This window comes from Engraulis encrasicolus, chromosome 2, assembly GCF_034702125.1.
Source record: "Engraulis encrasicolus isolate BLACKSEA-1 chromosome 2, IST_EnEncr_1.0, whole genome shotgun sequence".
In the NCBI taxonomy this organism is placed as follows: domain Eukaryota; kingdom Metazoa; phylum Chordata; class Actinopteri; order Clupeiformes; family Engraulidae; genus Engraulis; species Engraulis encrasicolus.
The window spans coordinates 37809431-37826883 of NC_085858.1; the positions used below are offsets into that span (position 1 = coordinate 37809431).

The 17453-nt window shown below is 44.7% G+C and overlaps 2 protein-coding genes across 2 annotated transcripts; both read left to right on the top strand.

Moving 5' to 3' along the window:
- Nucleotides 1-493: 493 nt before the first annotated feature.
- Nucleotides 494-3989, top strand: hoxb3a (homeobox B3a). The gene is made up of 2 exons (XM_063187977.1): nucleotides 494-981; nucleotides 1729-3989. Exons 1-2 carry the CDS (start codon nucleotides 507-509, stop codon nucleotides 2481-2483), a joined length of 1230 nt encoding a protein of 409 aa, XP_063044047.1. The 5' UTR covers nucleotides 494-506; the 3' UTR covers nucleotides 2484-3989.
- Nucleotides 3990-6161: 2172 nt separating this feature from the next.
- Nucleotides 6162-9204, top strand: hoxb2a (homeobox B2a). The gene is made up of 2 exons (XM_063187957.1): nucleotides 6162-6948; nucleotides 7903-9204. Exons 1-2 carry the CDS (start codon nucleotides 6531-6533, stop codon nucleotides 8673-8675), a joined length of 1191 nt encoding a protein of 396 aa, XP_063044027.1. The 5' UTR covers nucleotides 6162-6530; the 3' UTR covers nucleotides 8676-9204.
- The last annotated feature ends 8249 nt before the right edge of the window (nucleotides 9205-17453 follow it).

Below are 17453 nucleotides of genomic sequence, written 5' to 3' on the forward strand. Positions count from 1 at the left end.
AGTACTTTAATAACACATACAACACAATAAATCATCAACCAATAAAACTTACAACAGCACGTCAAGTAATTCCAGAAAAATAATCCCAATGCAAAGTAAATGAACCACAATGACGCACAATTTTAGAGCACAATTTCGATATTATCTAACTTTATTTGTTGGAGAAAAAAACCAAGATTGAGCTGAAGTTATTTTGGTTGAGTCTTGTTTAGTAGAGAGTCAGTGTGTGTGTGTGTGTGTGTTTGTGAGGGGAGGGTGAAAAGAGAGCAGCGTAAAAGCTGACATAGCATCTGCAACTCGCCTTGTGGGAAGGCTCAATTCATGTCATGGCGCCTTTCACAGGGTAAGATGGATTTATCCAGCGCCGCTCTTATTATGTGATTCTTATAACCTTTCAGGTCAGCTTCCAAGAGGCCGTTGGAAAGACACCGTCACGTGACACCTGGTGCCAATGTTCTTCCAGAAGGTCGTCAGGACCCTGGTAGCCGGTAACACGACTTTTGGAAATGCAGAAAACGACCTACTACGACAACTCGACGCTTTATGGAGGTTACTCGTACCAAGGGGCCAACGGCTTTGGCTATGATGCCCCACAACCGGCCTTCCAGTCCTCGGCGCACCTCGATGGCGACTACCAGAGGTCCGCCTGCTCGCTGCAGTCTCTTGGCAACAGCGCCCCTCAGCAGCACACCAAGACCAAGGAGCTGAACGGGAGCTGCATGCGCCCCAGTCTGCCACCTGAACACCACCCGCCCCCCCAGGTCTCCCCTCCACAGAACCCCGTCAACTCCACCGCCTCCACCACAGCACAGCAGCCGGGCGGCAGCGGGGGTAACGGGGGGAGCACAGCTAAAAGCACCCCCAAGTCGTCATCTCTGCCCCCCAACCCAACCATCAGCAAGCAGATATTCCCCTGGATGAAAGAGTCGAGGCAGAACACCAAGCAAAAAACCAGCTCTCCCAGTGCAAGTTCAGCTAACGGTGTGTGTATGTGCCAATACCCATCCCCTCCCCCCTCCACACCCCCCCCCCCTCCCCCACCTCCCCCACCTGCCTCCTCTTGCTGTAGACAGATGTTAGCCAACACTTATTAGCCTGAGAAGAGAGACAATGGAGGGTGTATATCAGACATTCGACATTTTAGTCATTTCACTCAGTGTCTGCGCAGAAAAACATCCCTCTATTTATACAGCTCAAACCAAATGATACGCTCTCTTGATGAGCCCTGACAAAAGAAGCCATGTTAGAATGGGCTAAGCTTATGCAGGGATTTTTGAATGTATCGTCTTTCATCTGGCAAGACGATAATCACACTGAGATTGGAACATGGTCTGAGATAAGCACCCTGGCTCATTTCAATTGTAAGAGCGAGAGAACGGTTGTAGCATGATTAGGAAGCAGACAAAACGCATACTTTTACGCAAACGTGTCCTCGGGATTTTAATATTTATTTTGAGTGGATGCTACCACTACAAAGTATCAGTGATGACAGTGAACGTGCTGTCGGTGTCTCCCCAACGCCATTCTGGCCGTGGGCTTTGGAAATAATGTAATTTACATACACCGAGGCCCTATGTAGGGGCTCTCATCGCTTAATAAATGCCAAAGTTATGAAGTGTTGACAACTAATATCAGGGGGATAAGTTTGGTTGGCTGCTTTATTAGAGAAAGATGCATTCAATTTGCTCCTGTAGTAATTATGTTTTATTTCATTCCCCACCCCTGCAGAGAGCAGTGGCGGCGAGAAAAGCCCCCCGGGGTCGGCGGCCTCCAAGAGAGCGCGCACAGCCTACACGAGCGCGCAGCTCGTGGAGCTGGAGAAGGAGTTCCATTTCAACCGCTACCTGTGTCGACCACGGCGCGTGGAGATGGCCAACCTGCTGAACCTCAGCGAGCGGCAGATCAAAATTTGGTTTCAGAACCGGCGCATGAAGTACAAGAAGGATCAAAAATCAAAAGGCATGGGCTCTTCCTCAGGCGGCCCGTCCCCTACCGGAAGTCCCCCCCTCCCCATGCAGTCTTCTGCAGGCTTCATGAACTCCATGCACTCAATGGGCAGCTATGACGCCCCCTCCCCGCCATCTTTCAACAAGCCCCATCAGAACGCATACGCCATGTCCTCAGCTTACCAAAACCCCATGAAAAGCTGCCCCTCGCAACAGAAATATGCCAACACAGCGCCAGAGTACGACCCTCACGGGCTACAGGGTAACAGCAGCTACGGAACACCCAACATGCAGGGCAGTCCTGTGTACGTTGGAGGGAACTACGTAGACGCGATGCCCACCACCGGGCCATCCATGTACGGCCTCAATCACCTGCCACACCACCAGTCGGGCAACATGGACTACAACGGTGCCACGCAGATGTCAGCGAGCCAGCATCATGGACCGTGCGACCCCCATCCAACGTACACGGATCTGTCAGCTCACCATCCTTCTCAGGGTAGAATCCAGGAAGCACCCAAGTTAACGCATCTGTAGCAGGTTTGGAATAAGTGAATCGAAAAAAAAACACTAACCCATGGGACGATGCAATGGGGTTGACAAAGACGATCCAGTGGTTTCTTGCAGTGTCCATAGACAGTTGTATTGATGTTGTCTCCATCAAGTGTAAGACCATTGCTCATAATCGTTTACATTCGTGTTTATTTCACTACATTTCCCCCCTTTTCTACAGCCTGCCCCAACCAAAACCTAAAGAATTTAATGGATATAATGCGTAGGTGATATAATGGATGTGTTGTACGGGAAATGAACTGCCGTGTGACCTCTTGTGACTCGCGTTGCATCACCGTAACTATTTGTATACCTCGTCAGCATGAAAGCCAGTGCTGACGTCATGGTGGTTCATGCATAGTCTATGGATAACTCCCACAGTAGCCTAGCCTATGCGCAGCTCACACAGCAGTTTGCTACATGGAATTGGCGCAAGCAAACCACTGGATTGTTTTAGTTCTCTTCCCTTTATTTCACATTACCTCTCTTTTTGAACGTCTCACTAACATTGTTTTGTTTTTTGTTTTCATTTTTTTTTTAAATCGGTTCAGGCCAAGTCACAGATCACCAAGCGACTGTTTTATGCTCGCTTATGGAGAACAAAGTAGTGTTACCTCCCTTTTTGTACTGGGCCATAGGGTTAATGATTTATTGTTGTCCTTTAAAACATGTGCTACTATGGGCAATGCACAGAAAGGATGATTGTTATATGTTGTCATCGGAACAGGGTATAAAAAGAGTTGAGAACTTGTGTAGTACAGACATTCAATCCCCCTCCCCAACCAGTGTAACCCCTCCCTGCCCCCTCCCTCTCCAATCCTTAAGGGTTCACTTACATTAACCACCACTAATGCGAAAAGCCCACATTTTCTCATGTCTTGACTTAACGTGGAAACAGGGTATATTTGAACAAAATGCATGTCCGGGAAAGCAGAGAGCGGTAGACGGCTCAGTTTACGCTAATGCTCTCTTGTCTGGGCATCATTGTTGCACTTAGAGTTTACATTTTGATGGGTAAGGAAAAATAAATCTTATTTTGAAATGGAAGACCTCCAATCAGCGTCTTTCGGTATGTGTGTTCAAGTGAACATTCATAAATATATATTTATTTGTTATAGCCAGTTTAAATACATTCTTTTTCTATTATTTATCCCCCCATGTATTTATATCAAGAAAAAAATGTACTTTTTTAGTATTTACCTGTTATAAAGACGTTGTGTTCTTGTCATTGTAACAAATTAATTTTTAGTTGTTGTATTTTAGAGACAAGTAGTTTATGTTACCCTTGTACATAAATTATGTCTTGACTTGTACAGGGGGCGAGGAGCGGAATCAGACCGGTCCTACATAGTCGAGAATTAGACAAAGTATAGAACACTTTTTTGAGAACTTCTTTTGTCCTTTGTAGCTACTTTTATTTCTCTTGGTAAGAGTTGTCTGTTGAACAATTCTTTAATAAAATGTTATGTTATTCACTTCTATATCTGTTCTTTTAAACCCACACAGGAAAACACACACACACACACACACACACACACACACACACACACACACACACACACACACACACACACACACACACACACACACACACACAGGAGCATGTGCTCTGTCTCTCTTCGTGGCAATAACAAACCGCTGAAAGAGCCCTCGGGTCCGCGCCTGAAAGCAGTCACGTGATGTTAGGGAAACACAAACCCTATCTTGGCCAAAGACAGTATTCTTCCGTGATGCACTTCATTCTATTCAAACCATTTCATATTATCATTTAGCTATTGCGCAATTGAACACGGAAGAGTCACCCAAGTATTCATTATTTGCATTTTATTTGAATCCAGAGTAAGATTTGAAACTGATGCTAAACATCCTTTCAATCAGATAAAACCAAAACCACTTCAATACACATCAACAGGCTATGAAATATGTGCAAATAACACAGGTCTACTGACACGAACAATAGAACTAAGAGTTGAACTAGTTGTAGCACTGGTGGAGATCTGAAAACAGAACCAGAGCAAATTAAAGTTATTTTCCAGCAAAATACCATTTGTACGAATTTCAATACTTCATGTAAGCCTATTTCAGTTTATAATGGATTAGTAAATCACATGAAACAGTCTTAGTTTGTATTCAAAACAATCTTTTACAGAGTTCGTATTCTTCCTAAAATTAGGCCTACTTCCATCACCAGATTTATCATTAAGATACTGATTTGGTATCGGAGCAAGCAATATCAGGCGAACAATGTTGAATCCCTTCTCTAATGATAATTACCGAGGCAATCAGACATGAGGGCGAGGCAAATAAATCCAGGAAGGGCAGTTCCTCTTGGAAGCAAAAATACGAAATTCCAAAATAGTGAAAAAAGAGCAGTCAGCATGATTTCTGAGGAGATAAAGCGCCGTTTGCCGTGCCCTAGTTCAGCGCAGTCAGCCTCAAGTCAGCAGTGGCGGAGACCCTTGCAAAGATTTGACCTCCTCTGCCTCCACTCTGGCCTGCTAGCCTCTTTGTATTTCATTTGAAAAAAACATAACCACCTACGCAGATTCCCATGTGCGCCATGTGTTCACTCTTTTCACTCTGATTGTGGAGTCTTGGTAGAAAGGATCTTCTTTGATTTAAATATTAAAGCGATAAAGCAGTTTCGGTTTCTCTTTACGCACACAAAGCAGCCTGTATTTCTGCTCTGCAGAAAGCCAGCCATTCTAAAAATAAAAAAAGACGCAAAGGTAAGACATTACTGGATAACTTCGCAAAGACAGGCCGCTTTCTTTGTTGTGTTGGTGGAGGAAAAGAGAAGAATTCTTGAGGGCTTCTCCTGTCAAGCCTTTTGCTGCGGCTAAGATTGATCACCGCTGTTATTTCACGACTTCGATTCTAAAAATATCTAGCCTTTCCCACAATGCCTCCAACTTCCAGGGTTTTAACTATTACATGTAGTGGAAGTTTATTTTTACTTTCTCTTTCTGCCCAGCATGTTGCAGAAATTTATTTTAATGTCAACAAACCCCATTTCTTGTTACACTTAACCGAGGACTCCCTACCCGACCTCTCGATGAACTTTTTGTCAGCCCAGTAAACACGCCGGCCATTTCTACTGAGTGAAAACTTTTGCCCTTCTGGAAATACACTGGACTACGGTTTTATGCAACACATTTTAAAGATAGCCTTCTTTAAAAAACGCATACATTACAAACACATTGTTACTAATGCTCAGTTACCTCGGAACATCATTTAAATAATAGGCTAGACTAGATTATATTTTGTACTAAACTGTTAAACTACTGACCTGTGTCTTCACTTTCAGCTATCCTGCTATAAATCCTAGAAAATATGTTTACTTACAATGCATGATCTCTCCTAAGGTGAAGAAACCGCTATTCCACATCTCTTCCGAGATGTACTCTGTTGGCTCATAAGGTGGCATGGTATTTTAATGTTTTCATGAGGGGACCTAAGTTATACACGTGTAGGTTGACTGTCTGTTACTGTTGTCAAAAACTTTGAAGATTAATGAGCGGTGCTTGGGAAGATGCTATTTGCCATATTGTGGATGCGGTTTTAACAAGCAGTTAATGCGACCGAATTACATCACCGAGATCCAACAGAAGCAATGCGTATATGCATCTGCCTATTGTCTGTCTTGAAGGTCCATCACCTAAACACCCACACGATGCCAGGGCGGTAGGACACATGGTCAGCGCACCTTTTTATTGAAATTATTACCCCCTGCTAACACAAAACAAGTCCCCTATCCAGAGATATTTCGATCAGTTGGTGAAAATAATGCTTTCTTTTGCCACCAGGCCCCGCGTTCTTATTGGCTATGGCGCGTCATGTGACCAGGAATTGGCTGCAATTTCGCCCATAGTCTTCAGTTTAGTAGACCAAGGTCCCCATACGCTAGTAATATCACCAATATACACAATTATTAAAGCCCGCAAATACGCCATAGCGGGGCGCAAATAATCTCTCGTTTTTGTTTCTTTTTGCTGTTTGATATCTCCGTCCGCTTTGTGACCAAGAGAAGCTATGAATTTTGAATTTGAGAGGGAGATTGGGTTCATAAACAGCCAGCCTTCCCTCGCTGAGTGCCTGACGTCTTTCCCCGCTGTCCTGGAGTCATTTCAAACTTCATCAATCAAGGACTCGACAGTAATTCCTCCTCCTTTCGAGCACACCATACCCAGCTTGAGCCCTTGCACAAGCAACCAGGCGCGACCAAGAAGCCAAAAGCGCACCTCCAATGGCCTGCAGCTCCGGACTCCGCAGCCGCAACAGGGCCCGGTCCCGGCGGCCAGCGGCGGTACCCTGGCCCACGAGTTCCCCTGGATGAAGGAGAAGAAATCCTCCAAGAAGTGCCCGAAACCTGGACCTGCTACAGCGGCCGCCTCCTCCCCCTCACCCGCATCAACCGGCTATGCCAACGTTGGACTGGAGTCCCCGACAGGTCTGTACTGGAATGTGGAGCATGTTTTGAGCATTTTAGCCATTTTTGCGTTTCCATTTTTTTTGCATTTGGGTGGGTAGCTGTGAAAAGGCTGCACGGTGTACCTGCTAAAAGGAGATATGGCATCATCACACTGCCTTTATACTCTCGTGGGCTACAATATTTTATTTACATCGTGCATTTCATATTTTTCTGTGGATGAAGGATTGCAGCCGGTGTGTCTCTCACACAGGGCTGGTTGGTGATGCTGCATTAAACTGCAGTGTTTGCATGAGCTAGTCTCGTTCATGTAACCCATTGCTGAACACATTCTGTCATTTGCATTGACAAGATAAATGGCTAGCTATCTGCTAATGCACAAATAGAGGTTTAAAGGCAAAATCGAACATTTCCCTTAGATTGAGCGTCACATGAAATGTAATTCTCGGAATTACAATGTCCTGTACGCTCCATAGGCACCCCTCCCCCACTCTATTGCTGTAGCATGAGGCTGTGTGTGGCTGAATATGTGTGACTGTATGTGTGTGTGTGTATGTGCATTCTTCCTGATAAAGTTTTTTTTCCCCTCTCCCCTTCTCTCTCTCAATACAGATAGTAAATCTAGAATAACGATATAATCGCAGGCCGTGTCATCGCCCTCTTAATGATATATATTCATAACCATGTCTCTGGCTTTGGGTGGCCATGTTGGATGTCAGTATATAACGTGGAGGCAGTGGAACAAAACAAAATATGGGAGTTGGGTGGAATAACGGGGTGCACACTAGCACAAAGGTGATACATGGACAAGCTTTTAGCACTGCAGCCATGGCTAACTTGCTGGCTTTTATGGCGCACTGGGAATTTTTATGACCAGCCCTGTCATTTGCTGGGGCTTTTCAGCAGCGAGTTAACTGTGCCATTAGCCTTGATGTATTAGGGCTTATTCCTGTGTCATGTGTTGGTGTTTTGCAGAGGCGCAGGGCGGGTTGGACAGCGGCAGTGGCTCCCGGAGGCTGAGGACAGCCTACACCAACACTCAGCTGCTGGAGCTGGAGAAGGAGTTCCACTTCAACAAATACCTCTGCCGGCCCCGCCGGGTGGAGATAGCCGCGCTGCTGGATCTAACCGAGCGACAGGTCAAAGTATGGTTCCAAAACCGGCGGATGAAGCACAAGCGCCAAACGACGCACCACAGGGATGGACAGGACGGCGATCCAGGGGGGTTTGAGCCCCTGGAAGGCACCGACGTCGCATCGCCCTACTCAAGCCAGCCCTTGGAAGCCTCTGGGTCTGGCGCCGGATCTGGACCGGCTTCAGGCTCTGGGTCTGGGACAGGCTCAGCTGCAGCCTCGGAGAGCGAGACCAGCGCCTCCACAACCACCTCCTACACAAACAGCATTGACAATAAGCAACCCACGCCTGAGGAAAATAAGGCGAGCGGACAAGAGGCTGCCTCGGACACAGCTGTGCGCTCTCCCCCATTCCCAACGCCCACTGCAGATAACCCCGCAACAATGGCAGAGGGGCGCGCATCTGCCACCGACCATTCGTTCACGGAGCCGCAGGAAGCCGTCTCGCTGCCCGATTTGAATTTCTTCTCTGCGGATTCATGCCTGCAGATTTCGGACGCTTTGTCGCCCAGTCTACAGAGCTCCCTGGACAGTCCAGTAGATTTTTCCGAAGAGGACTTTGATTTATTCACGAGTACTCTCTGTACAATAGACTTACAACATTTACAATTCTAACGGAGGACAAAAACATGAACTAGCCTACTTTACATCAATAACTCAAGAACAATCGAACTCTGAAGACTGATCGTTGTGTTTTAATTTTGTTTTGAATGCATCTCGACTGCAACATTCCTGCAAATTTATAGAAAATATCCCCTCATCTTGGGTTGAATTATTACAATATTACTGAGGCACTGAGAATTACAGGAGATAACGTTTATTAATTGCCAGTATTGCATATGTTTTAACCTATCGAAATCCCATCCGGACTTCCCCCTGTCGAAATTTCAGGTATTTATCTTCTTTTAATTTTCTGTGCTCACATTGTGCTCACTAAATACCTTTTGGGGACTTTTCCAGTAAAGCTCAATCGTTGAATTCTCAGGAAACGTGTGAGACAGTGAGGATAGCTGAACTGCTTTTAGAAATCCACTCCTGGTTGGGCGACCCTATTGAAGAATTTTAGAACTAGTTTATTTATTGAGATTCTTTAATAGCAAATTTCAAATTATTTATTGTACATTATTTTCATAGTTGAAATAAAAACGACATTTATAAGATGGAGTGATTGTGATTTGATTGTGCCTTGCATGCATATACCATCTATCTAATTATGAACACGTGTGTAGGCTATTTTAAGTAGGCCTAGCTATTCTTATAAAATGTAGTGAACCCAAAGTATGAATTAGAGAATTGGTAAACTAGGCTACTTTTGTTAAATGTATGTTTTCAGATTTAAAAAGAGATTAATGCTGAATTTATTATTTGGAAGCTTGAGTGGCTAGCATCACATCAATGTAGTGGGATACCAGACTGTTTTTTATTATGCTTTAATTTATTTTTGCAATTCATTATTATTTCAAGATTTCGTGTTTCGTGTTTTTTTTTTTGATCTGCGAATATTTTTGGGAAAACACTGAAATGTAGGTAACCTAAATGTAGTCTCATTAGGTCTATAGGCTTACCTTTATGTGCTACTGCCAAGCTGGATCATAAATATTCTAATGACGCCACAGATAATTTAATATTATTGAATATTAGTCAATAGTTTGGTTTATTCGCCCTTTTAAAAAAACAATACCGTCATGTGCCGTCTGCTGTTGGAGAAGGCATTCAGGCTCTCCAACACTCTCCGAGTTAGCAATTAGCCGAAAGCTAATGCAGAGTGTAGTTTACCATAGCGCACGGTTCATATCTGCCCCTCACACACATGCACACACACACACCATGATAAGCAGGAAATGCTCTGGCTGCAGCAGACGCCCAGAGCACATCAATGCAATCATTATTCTCCAACCTTGCTAGTTTTTCCTGGAAGATTATTCATTTTCCACTCTGCCTAAAGATGTAACTCACAGCAGGGTTCAATATGTACTTATTGCACTACAAGAGGGGCGAGGGGCTTTAGCTGCCACAACTGAATCCAGAGCGCGCAGTGCTGGAGCTGGAGAGAGCATGGTAGCTGCCGCCTGGATTTAAAATGGCGCTTGGAACACAATGAGAGATATGAACAATAAGCCGCCGCCATTATGGGGGCACTAGCTCTGGGAAGGAGCAGCAGAGGAGCCTTACGTGCCGTTCTACAACCGGCCTTAAACATGTTACTATTGCTACAATAACAAGAGAAGTGCAGCACAAACATCCTTTCTGTTTAGTCATGATATGTCATCCGTTGAGTTATGTGTTGGATATCTGATGATTGGACCTTGCAGGTACTATTGACAACCTTACACTCTAATAATAACAGTAACACTATAATCAACAACAACAACAACAATAACAATAATAATAATAATAATAATAATAATAACAACAATAATAATAGTCTACAGGTTGGTTCATTATTAGCATTTTATTGATTTCAATAGTTATGTTACTATTATTTATGTTTTTAATTATGATTATGCTATTCTTTATCTACAGTCATGACCATTTCAGTGAAATGGGCAGTAAACTCAGAGATACAGAGATACAGTAAATTAAAATGTAGGCCTAAATCAATATACTAGAAACACTTTTGAATCTGTGTGTGTGTGTGTGTGTGTGTGTGTGTGTGTGTGTGTGTGTGTGTGTGTGTGTGTTTGTCTGTACACGCTTTTCATTGTCAGTGTGTGGTGTGTGCATAAGGGTAATGATCTAGTTATGATGACAATTATCAAATCTGAACCTATGGTCAGTTTAAGTATAACAACTGATGAGATATCTCATCACCCCCCCCCCCCCCAAGCCATTGGTGGCCAGTGGTCTAGTCAGAAGTTTAAGTGCAACATTTGTTAATCACTTCAACCATTTTCAAAGTCCATGGGGTTCACTAGCTTCAATCTCTGCTGTTGTCAGGATGTCAAAAACACAACAGATTACCAGTCAGCATACAAGACTATTTGAAATATGTAGACGTGGGCTGTAGGCCGTACACTGTGGGGAACTATAAATCTGTGCGGTAGGTATATAATTCTAGAGTGCTGGCAGCTAGCGAGCGGCTGTAATCATTCCGGAATTTAAGACGCACTTCCTTGGAGAGCTGCGGAAACTGTGGGGAGAGCATGGACAGGACAGGCCAAAAGACAATGAAGCAAACAGCTGTTTGTTATGGTTAGCATTAGCGTTAGCCTCATGCTACCTCTCCTTCATTTAAAGTCCAGTGTGTACATTACTAAGTGTTCATTTATCATATTTCAGTTAAGTCCTATTCTATGACTGTTTACTACCTCAGTGAATTATAAACTATTCCTTTTACATACAGTACAGTCAATACAGTGCTTGTTTTATGTGTACATGAAACTCCATGTTCATGCACATGCTCAATGTTCACACAACTACTTCGCTGAATCAGTGACACACAGAAGCTTGAAAATGCGATAAAATCAGGATATGGCAAACTCACACTCACTCAACTCTGGGTACAGCAACCAAGGTCTTCCTGCACAGTTTGCAACTTGGGGCACAGACTGGCGACCTCCTTGCACTAACTAAAGGTCTAGGGGAGTCATGGGTAATCGGTTAGGGTGTCAGACTTGTAGCCCAAAGGTTGCCGGTTCGACTCCCGATCCCCAGGTTGGTGGGAGGAGTAATTGACCAGTGCTCTCCCCCATCCTTCTCCATGACTGAGGTGCCCTGAGCATGGTACCGTCCCGTCGCACTGCTCCCTTGGGGCGCCATTGGGGGCTGCCCTCTTGCGCGGGTGAGGCATACATGCAATTCCGCTGTGTGCAGTGTGCAGTGAACACTTGTGTGCTGTGGAGTGCTGTGTCGCAACGACGATGGGAGTTGGAGTTTCCCAGTTGGGCTTTCACTTTCACTTCATGTTGATAGCTCAGTCGCTATTGCATCTGTGCGATACTTCGGATGGCACGGTTCCTACGTCCTTCTCAACTATAGCAAATTTGAAGACGAGACACTTGCATCTACAGGTTTACAAAATATCCCCTCAATCTCTAGGGCACTGTAGAGTCAACCAGCGATCTACCTCCTTCATTCGGCTACCAGTTGTGGAATATTTGCTGTGTATTGCATCATACAGTTTTTGTTCCTAGCACATTCTCTATGCTGAACCAATTGGTGAAGTGAAGGGAAATGAACAGCACAGTCTAAAGAGCACACACGCTTGTATTTGGACCAAGAGTACTCTAGGTTGCCTTTACATTGCATTTTTTGGTATCATTTTACTTAAAGCCCATTCTACAGTGCATCATGAGCGTATTTATAATGAATTATAACGTGCAACATAATAAGTACACATGCACCGGATCCTGATTTTTAGGATTCTGCCGGATAACGAATCCACTGCTTGAGATCCTATCGGATCCGGATACCGCATCCTATGAAAGGGTTGAAACACATAGCCTACTCGCACACGTGGGCCCTTTTTATTACGTTGGTTCCAACTATTTTTTAGACTCATTGGCTTACTGCCTCACTGCCTGCAACGGCCGCTTCCAAAGGGCTTTCACTCCATGCAGCGACTGGTGTTGTGAAAGACTGACTGAAAAGCCTTGGCTACGTAAAAACAGAGATGCACCAGATCCTGATTTTTAGGATCCTACCGGATACCGGATCCATTGCTTAAGATCCTGCCGGACCCGGATCCTGTAAAAAACTCTATTATCCTGCCGTATCCAGAACCGGGTTTTGGATCCGGTGCATCTCTAATAATTAGTGACAATGCATTACGACTACACTCATAATGCTTCATGATTATATCAACAGTTATGTCAATACATCTAGCTTATAATGCCTTATAATAAGTATAAATAAATAAATAACAACCTTGTATTTATAACGCATAAGCTAGATGTATAGTTTTAACTGTGGAAATAATACATCACGAAATGAATGACGCTACGCTCATAATGTATTATATCAAATGTTATAACTATACATCTAGTTATAACTGTTGATATAATACATTATGAAGCATTATGAGTGTAGCCATATTATGATGCACATTATGATTTATTATCAATACGCTCATAATGCGCTATAGAATGGGCTTTAAGTAAAGGGTCACCCATTTTTTTTTTACTGTGTCCTGTTTTAGTACCTGACTTTCCACACAGTTCACCCTGATTTTCCTCCACAGTGAGCAAACAAGCAAGTGTGTACCTAAGCCAGTGGATGAAATGATCCTAAGGGTGTGTGTCTGTGTGTGTGTGTCTGTGTGTGTGTGTGTCGCGTGTCACTGGTTGGCAAGTCTTCACTTCGCCCATGGCAGGGTGAGGTTCCCTGTTAGTCCCGCTGGCTCAGTGCACGCACGCACGCCTACATACACACTTTAGGAGCAGATCACACATTCATATACACCTGAGAGTCCCATAACACACACACACACACACACACACACACACACACACACACACACACACACACACACACACACACACACACACACACACACACACACACACACACACACACACACACACCTGAGAGGGAAGCACCCTCACCTATCCACGTTGCCATGTAAGGTCTTGGACAGGCAAACAATAAGCATACAACACACCCTAGGGGAGGTCAGAGAGAGAGAGAGAGAGAGAGAGAGAGAGAGAGAGAGAGAAGGAGAGAGTAGGCAGGAGGAGAGTGGAGGGAGGGAGGAAGGAATGGATATTGGGTAAACAGTTTGTGGCCACTTTGATGTGCTTCTCGGGCTCCATAATTTGAGGTGTGGTGCCACGTCGACTTTTATCTGTTTCGCGCAGCTTTCCTTGGAGAGCGGCCAATGCCCAGAGGGCCTGCTATCAGCTCAGGCCCCCTCTCCATCTCCATCTCTCTCTCTCTCTCTCTCTCTCTCTCTCTCTCTCTCTCTCTCTCTCCATCTCTCCCCTCTCTCTCTCTCTCTCTCTGCTCCCCCCTCTTTCTCCATCTTTTCTCTCTCTCTCTCTCTCTCTCTCTCTCTCTCCATCACTCTCTCAATCTCCATGTCTCTTCCTCTCTGCCACCCTGCCCACTACACTTGCAGTACTGATAGTCTTGCAGTCGCCCCATCTGCTACGCTAGACAGCACCACCCACCCGGCTAAGCCATAATGAGAAAGAGACATAGCACGAGAGAGAGAGAGAGAGAGAGAGAGAGACAGAGAGAGAGAGAGAGGGAGAGACAGAGAGAGGGAGAGAGAGAGAGAGAGAGAGAGAGAGAGAGAGAGAGAGAGAGAGAGAGAGAGAGAGAGAGAGACAGAGACAGAGAGAGTCTTGCCGGCCCACCCGCCCGTCTGCCCGCCTGCTTTGCTCTCCCTCCCCCATGGCATGTCACCTCATCCGCTATCCACACCGACCGCTCCACAATCAAGGAACTTGTTTATTTATTTTCCAGAGCACCACTTTTGGCACCACTCTCTGTAGGCCTGCCTGTCTGTCTCTGTGTGAAAGGTACTGTGTGACTGGCTTGACCTCCTTTACTGTACCCTACCCTCCACAGGCAGACAGTCCCACTCACCACCCCTTCATCACCCCTAACGCGCGCACGCACACACACACACACACACACACGCACACGCACACGCACACACACACACACACACACACAGACACACACACACACACACACACACACACACACACACACACACACACACACACACACACACACACACCCTCTGTCTCTCTCCTGATCTCACCATCACCTCCCTTATGCCTTCAATGTGAAACAACCACACACACACACACGTACGCACACGCACCTACACACACAGGCACACATGCACACATGCTCGTCCTCTGTCTCTCTCCCCATCTCTCATCATCATCACCATCACTATTCCTTCAACGTGAAGCAAGCGCGTTAAGCAGTAGGCTGTCATAATTCCATTATAGATGGTGGTCAAATAGGCAGACTGCCCCGCCACGTCCCGATAAAAGTCCATTATTAACAACTTTTAGCCGGCCGTGACAGGGCCCCGTTATCACTTGGCTGGTCGTGCAGAGATACTATTATTGAAATATCAGTCAGACGCTTTTGAGTTGGAGACAGGTCAATACGGTTGCGATTCTTCACTTAAACTCTCGAGGTTCCTCTGTCTTAGGTATGTCTGAGATGGTAGGAAAATGAGCGTCTATAATTCAATAAGGAGAGTATAAAAATTGAGTGTCTCTGAGTGAGTGACAGAGAGAGAGAGAGAGAGAGAGAGAGAGAGAGAGAGTACATGTTAAGGTGTGTGTGTGTGTGCGTGTGTGTGTGTGTATAGAGACAAAGAGAGTAGTAAGGAGACACTGAGAGGATGCATATGTACCGTACTTGTGTCTATTTAAACTAACTTTTGTCTGCTAATGCTGGCTAATGCCACAACACAAGGTCGATTGTGCAAGACAGCGACGGTTCCCACCCAGCAGGGCTTGACTGGAAAATGGCGGCAGCATTGATTGACACGCCAACTGGTTGCCTGAACAAGTTCCTGTGGTGTGTTCAGAGGCGGACTTTCCTTTAGGCCAGTGTTTCTCAAACTTTTTTAGACCGAGGACCACATTGTCCGCCCCAAAAATGTTCAGGGACCACCTGTCAGCGGAATTGACAGTTGAGGGGTGCTAATTTGACGCTGTTAATTTCGATTGAAATCACAAGTCTGTCTTATTGTGGTGAAAATAAGACTTCAGCTTTGTTCAGCTTTGCAATTATGTTACAAATATACTGCTGCTAGCTTGTCTTGGAAAAGTGGACATCCCCTCGTGGACCACCTGAGCTCTGTCATGGACTACCAGTGGTCCCCGCACCACACTTTGAGAATCACTGCTTTAGGCAAACCTACGTAGGCAAATGCCCAGGGCCCCGACCAAATCTGTCCTCCATAGGGGCCCCAACTGTCACACCAGTGGTGGTAAACAGAAGGAAAAAATAGGCTTGATTTGTCACTAACTGTATCTAAAGTACCTGAAGGTATGAGACAAAACACTAAACTAGCACCAAAACACAGAATTTTATAATGATCTTTGAGGGCCCCATGTTTATATTTCGCTTAGGGCCGGAAAATGGCTAGATCAGCTCCTGGGTGTGTTTCACCAAAAAGAGGAGGAGGGTTGGTTCCTCTCACACGTTTTAGATTAGAAGAGCAACTTCACATCCTCTGAATCTCTTTGTTTATACCCATCTCCATAGATACCGGGAAAGCAAGCATGGCAACAGCTCTTGCAATAGTTTAGAGGGAGAATCAGCGATGGATTGTAGCAGATAAGACAATGGTGACATTTAAGTGACTGATCAATGCTTTTTGCCTCGCCCAATATGTCTGGCGGGACAGAGATAACTGCTGTCAACACCGCAGCTAAAGATCAATTTAGTTACAGTTCACCACTAAAACGCCTGAAGGGGTGCTGGAGTGGACAAGGCCAGCAAGCTGCACGGTGCAGTGTGTGTGTCGGCTATTCAGTGCATTTCTTTACATGCGTGCATACCAGGGCTTGGCAATAACTTTTTCGCTTGATGGCCACTGTGGCTAGTGGTTTTCCTGAGTCACTAGCCACCCAGCTATTCTACTAGCCACAAATTTGATTGTTTTTTCTATCACGACGCTGTACATCTCACCTCAGAAGATAAAGTGCTTAAAGCAAGAAGATGAGTGCATGGGTTTCTGCATGGAAATAAAACAAACACATAGAAACTGAGTAAATGAGCTTTTTCTTGAACTTAAATGCAAACAATTGATACACCCTTGCTGATTTTGCCCGTTTGCCCACAAATTAAGACATGATCAGTCTATAAATTTAATGATAATATGTATTCTAACATGGAGAGACAGAATATCAAAAAGAAATTCCAGCAAATAACTTAAAAGAATATATTTTAATTGATTTGTATTTAATTTAGGCAAATAAGTATTTGACCCCTCTAGCCAAAGAAGACAAAGTACTTTGTGGCAAAGCCCTAGTTTTTTAGCACAAAGGTCAGATGCTTATTTTAGTTGATGACAATGTTTGTGCATATATTAGAAACAATTTTTTTCACTTTTCTTTGCAGATTATCTCTGAAACATTAATAGTTTGTGGCTGTAGCTTGACAAATGGGAGGTTGAGTTCCCTCTATAGAATTACATAGGGTTAATGTTTGGAGACTGTCTAGGCCAAATCATGACTTTAATATGCTTCTTCTTGAGCCACTCCTTCCTTGCTTTGACTGTATGTTGCATATTATTGTCATGTTGGGAGATCCAAAAATGGCCCACCTTCAGTCTAGCGGTGGAGGGAAGGACGTTGGCACTCAGGATTGCACGTTACACGTCTCCCGCCATCCATTCGTTGACGATGTGAAGTTGTCCTGTGCCTTGGCCAGACAAACACCCTCAAACCATGATGATACCACTTTCATGCATGA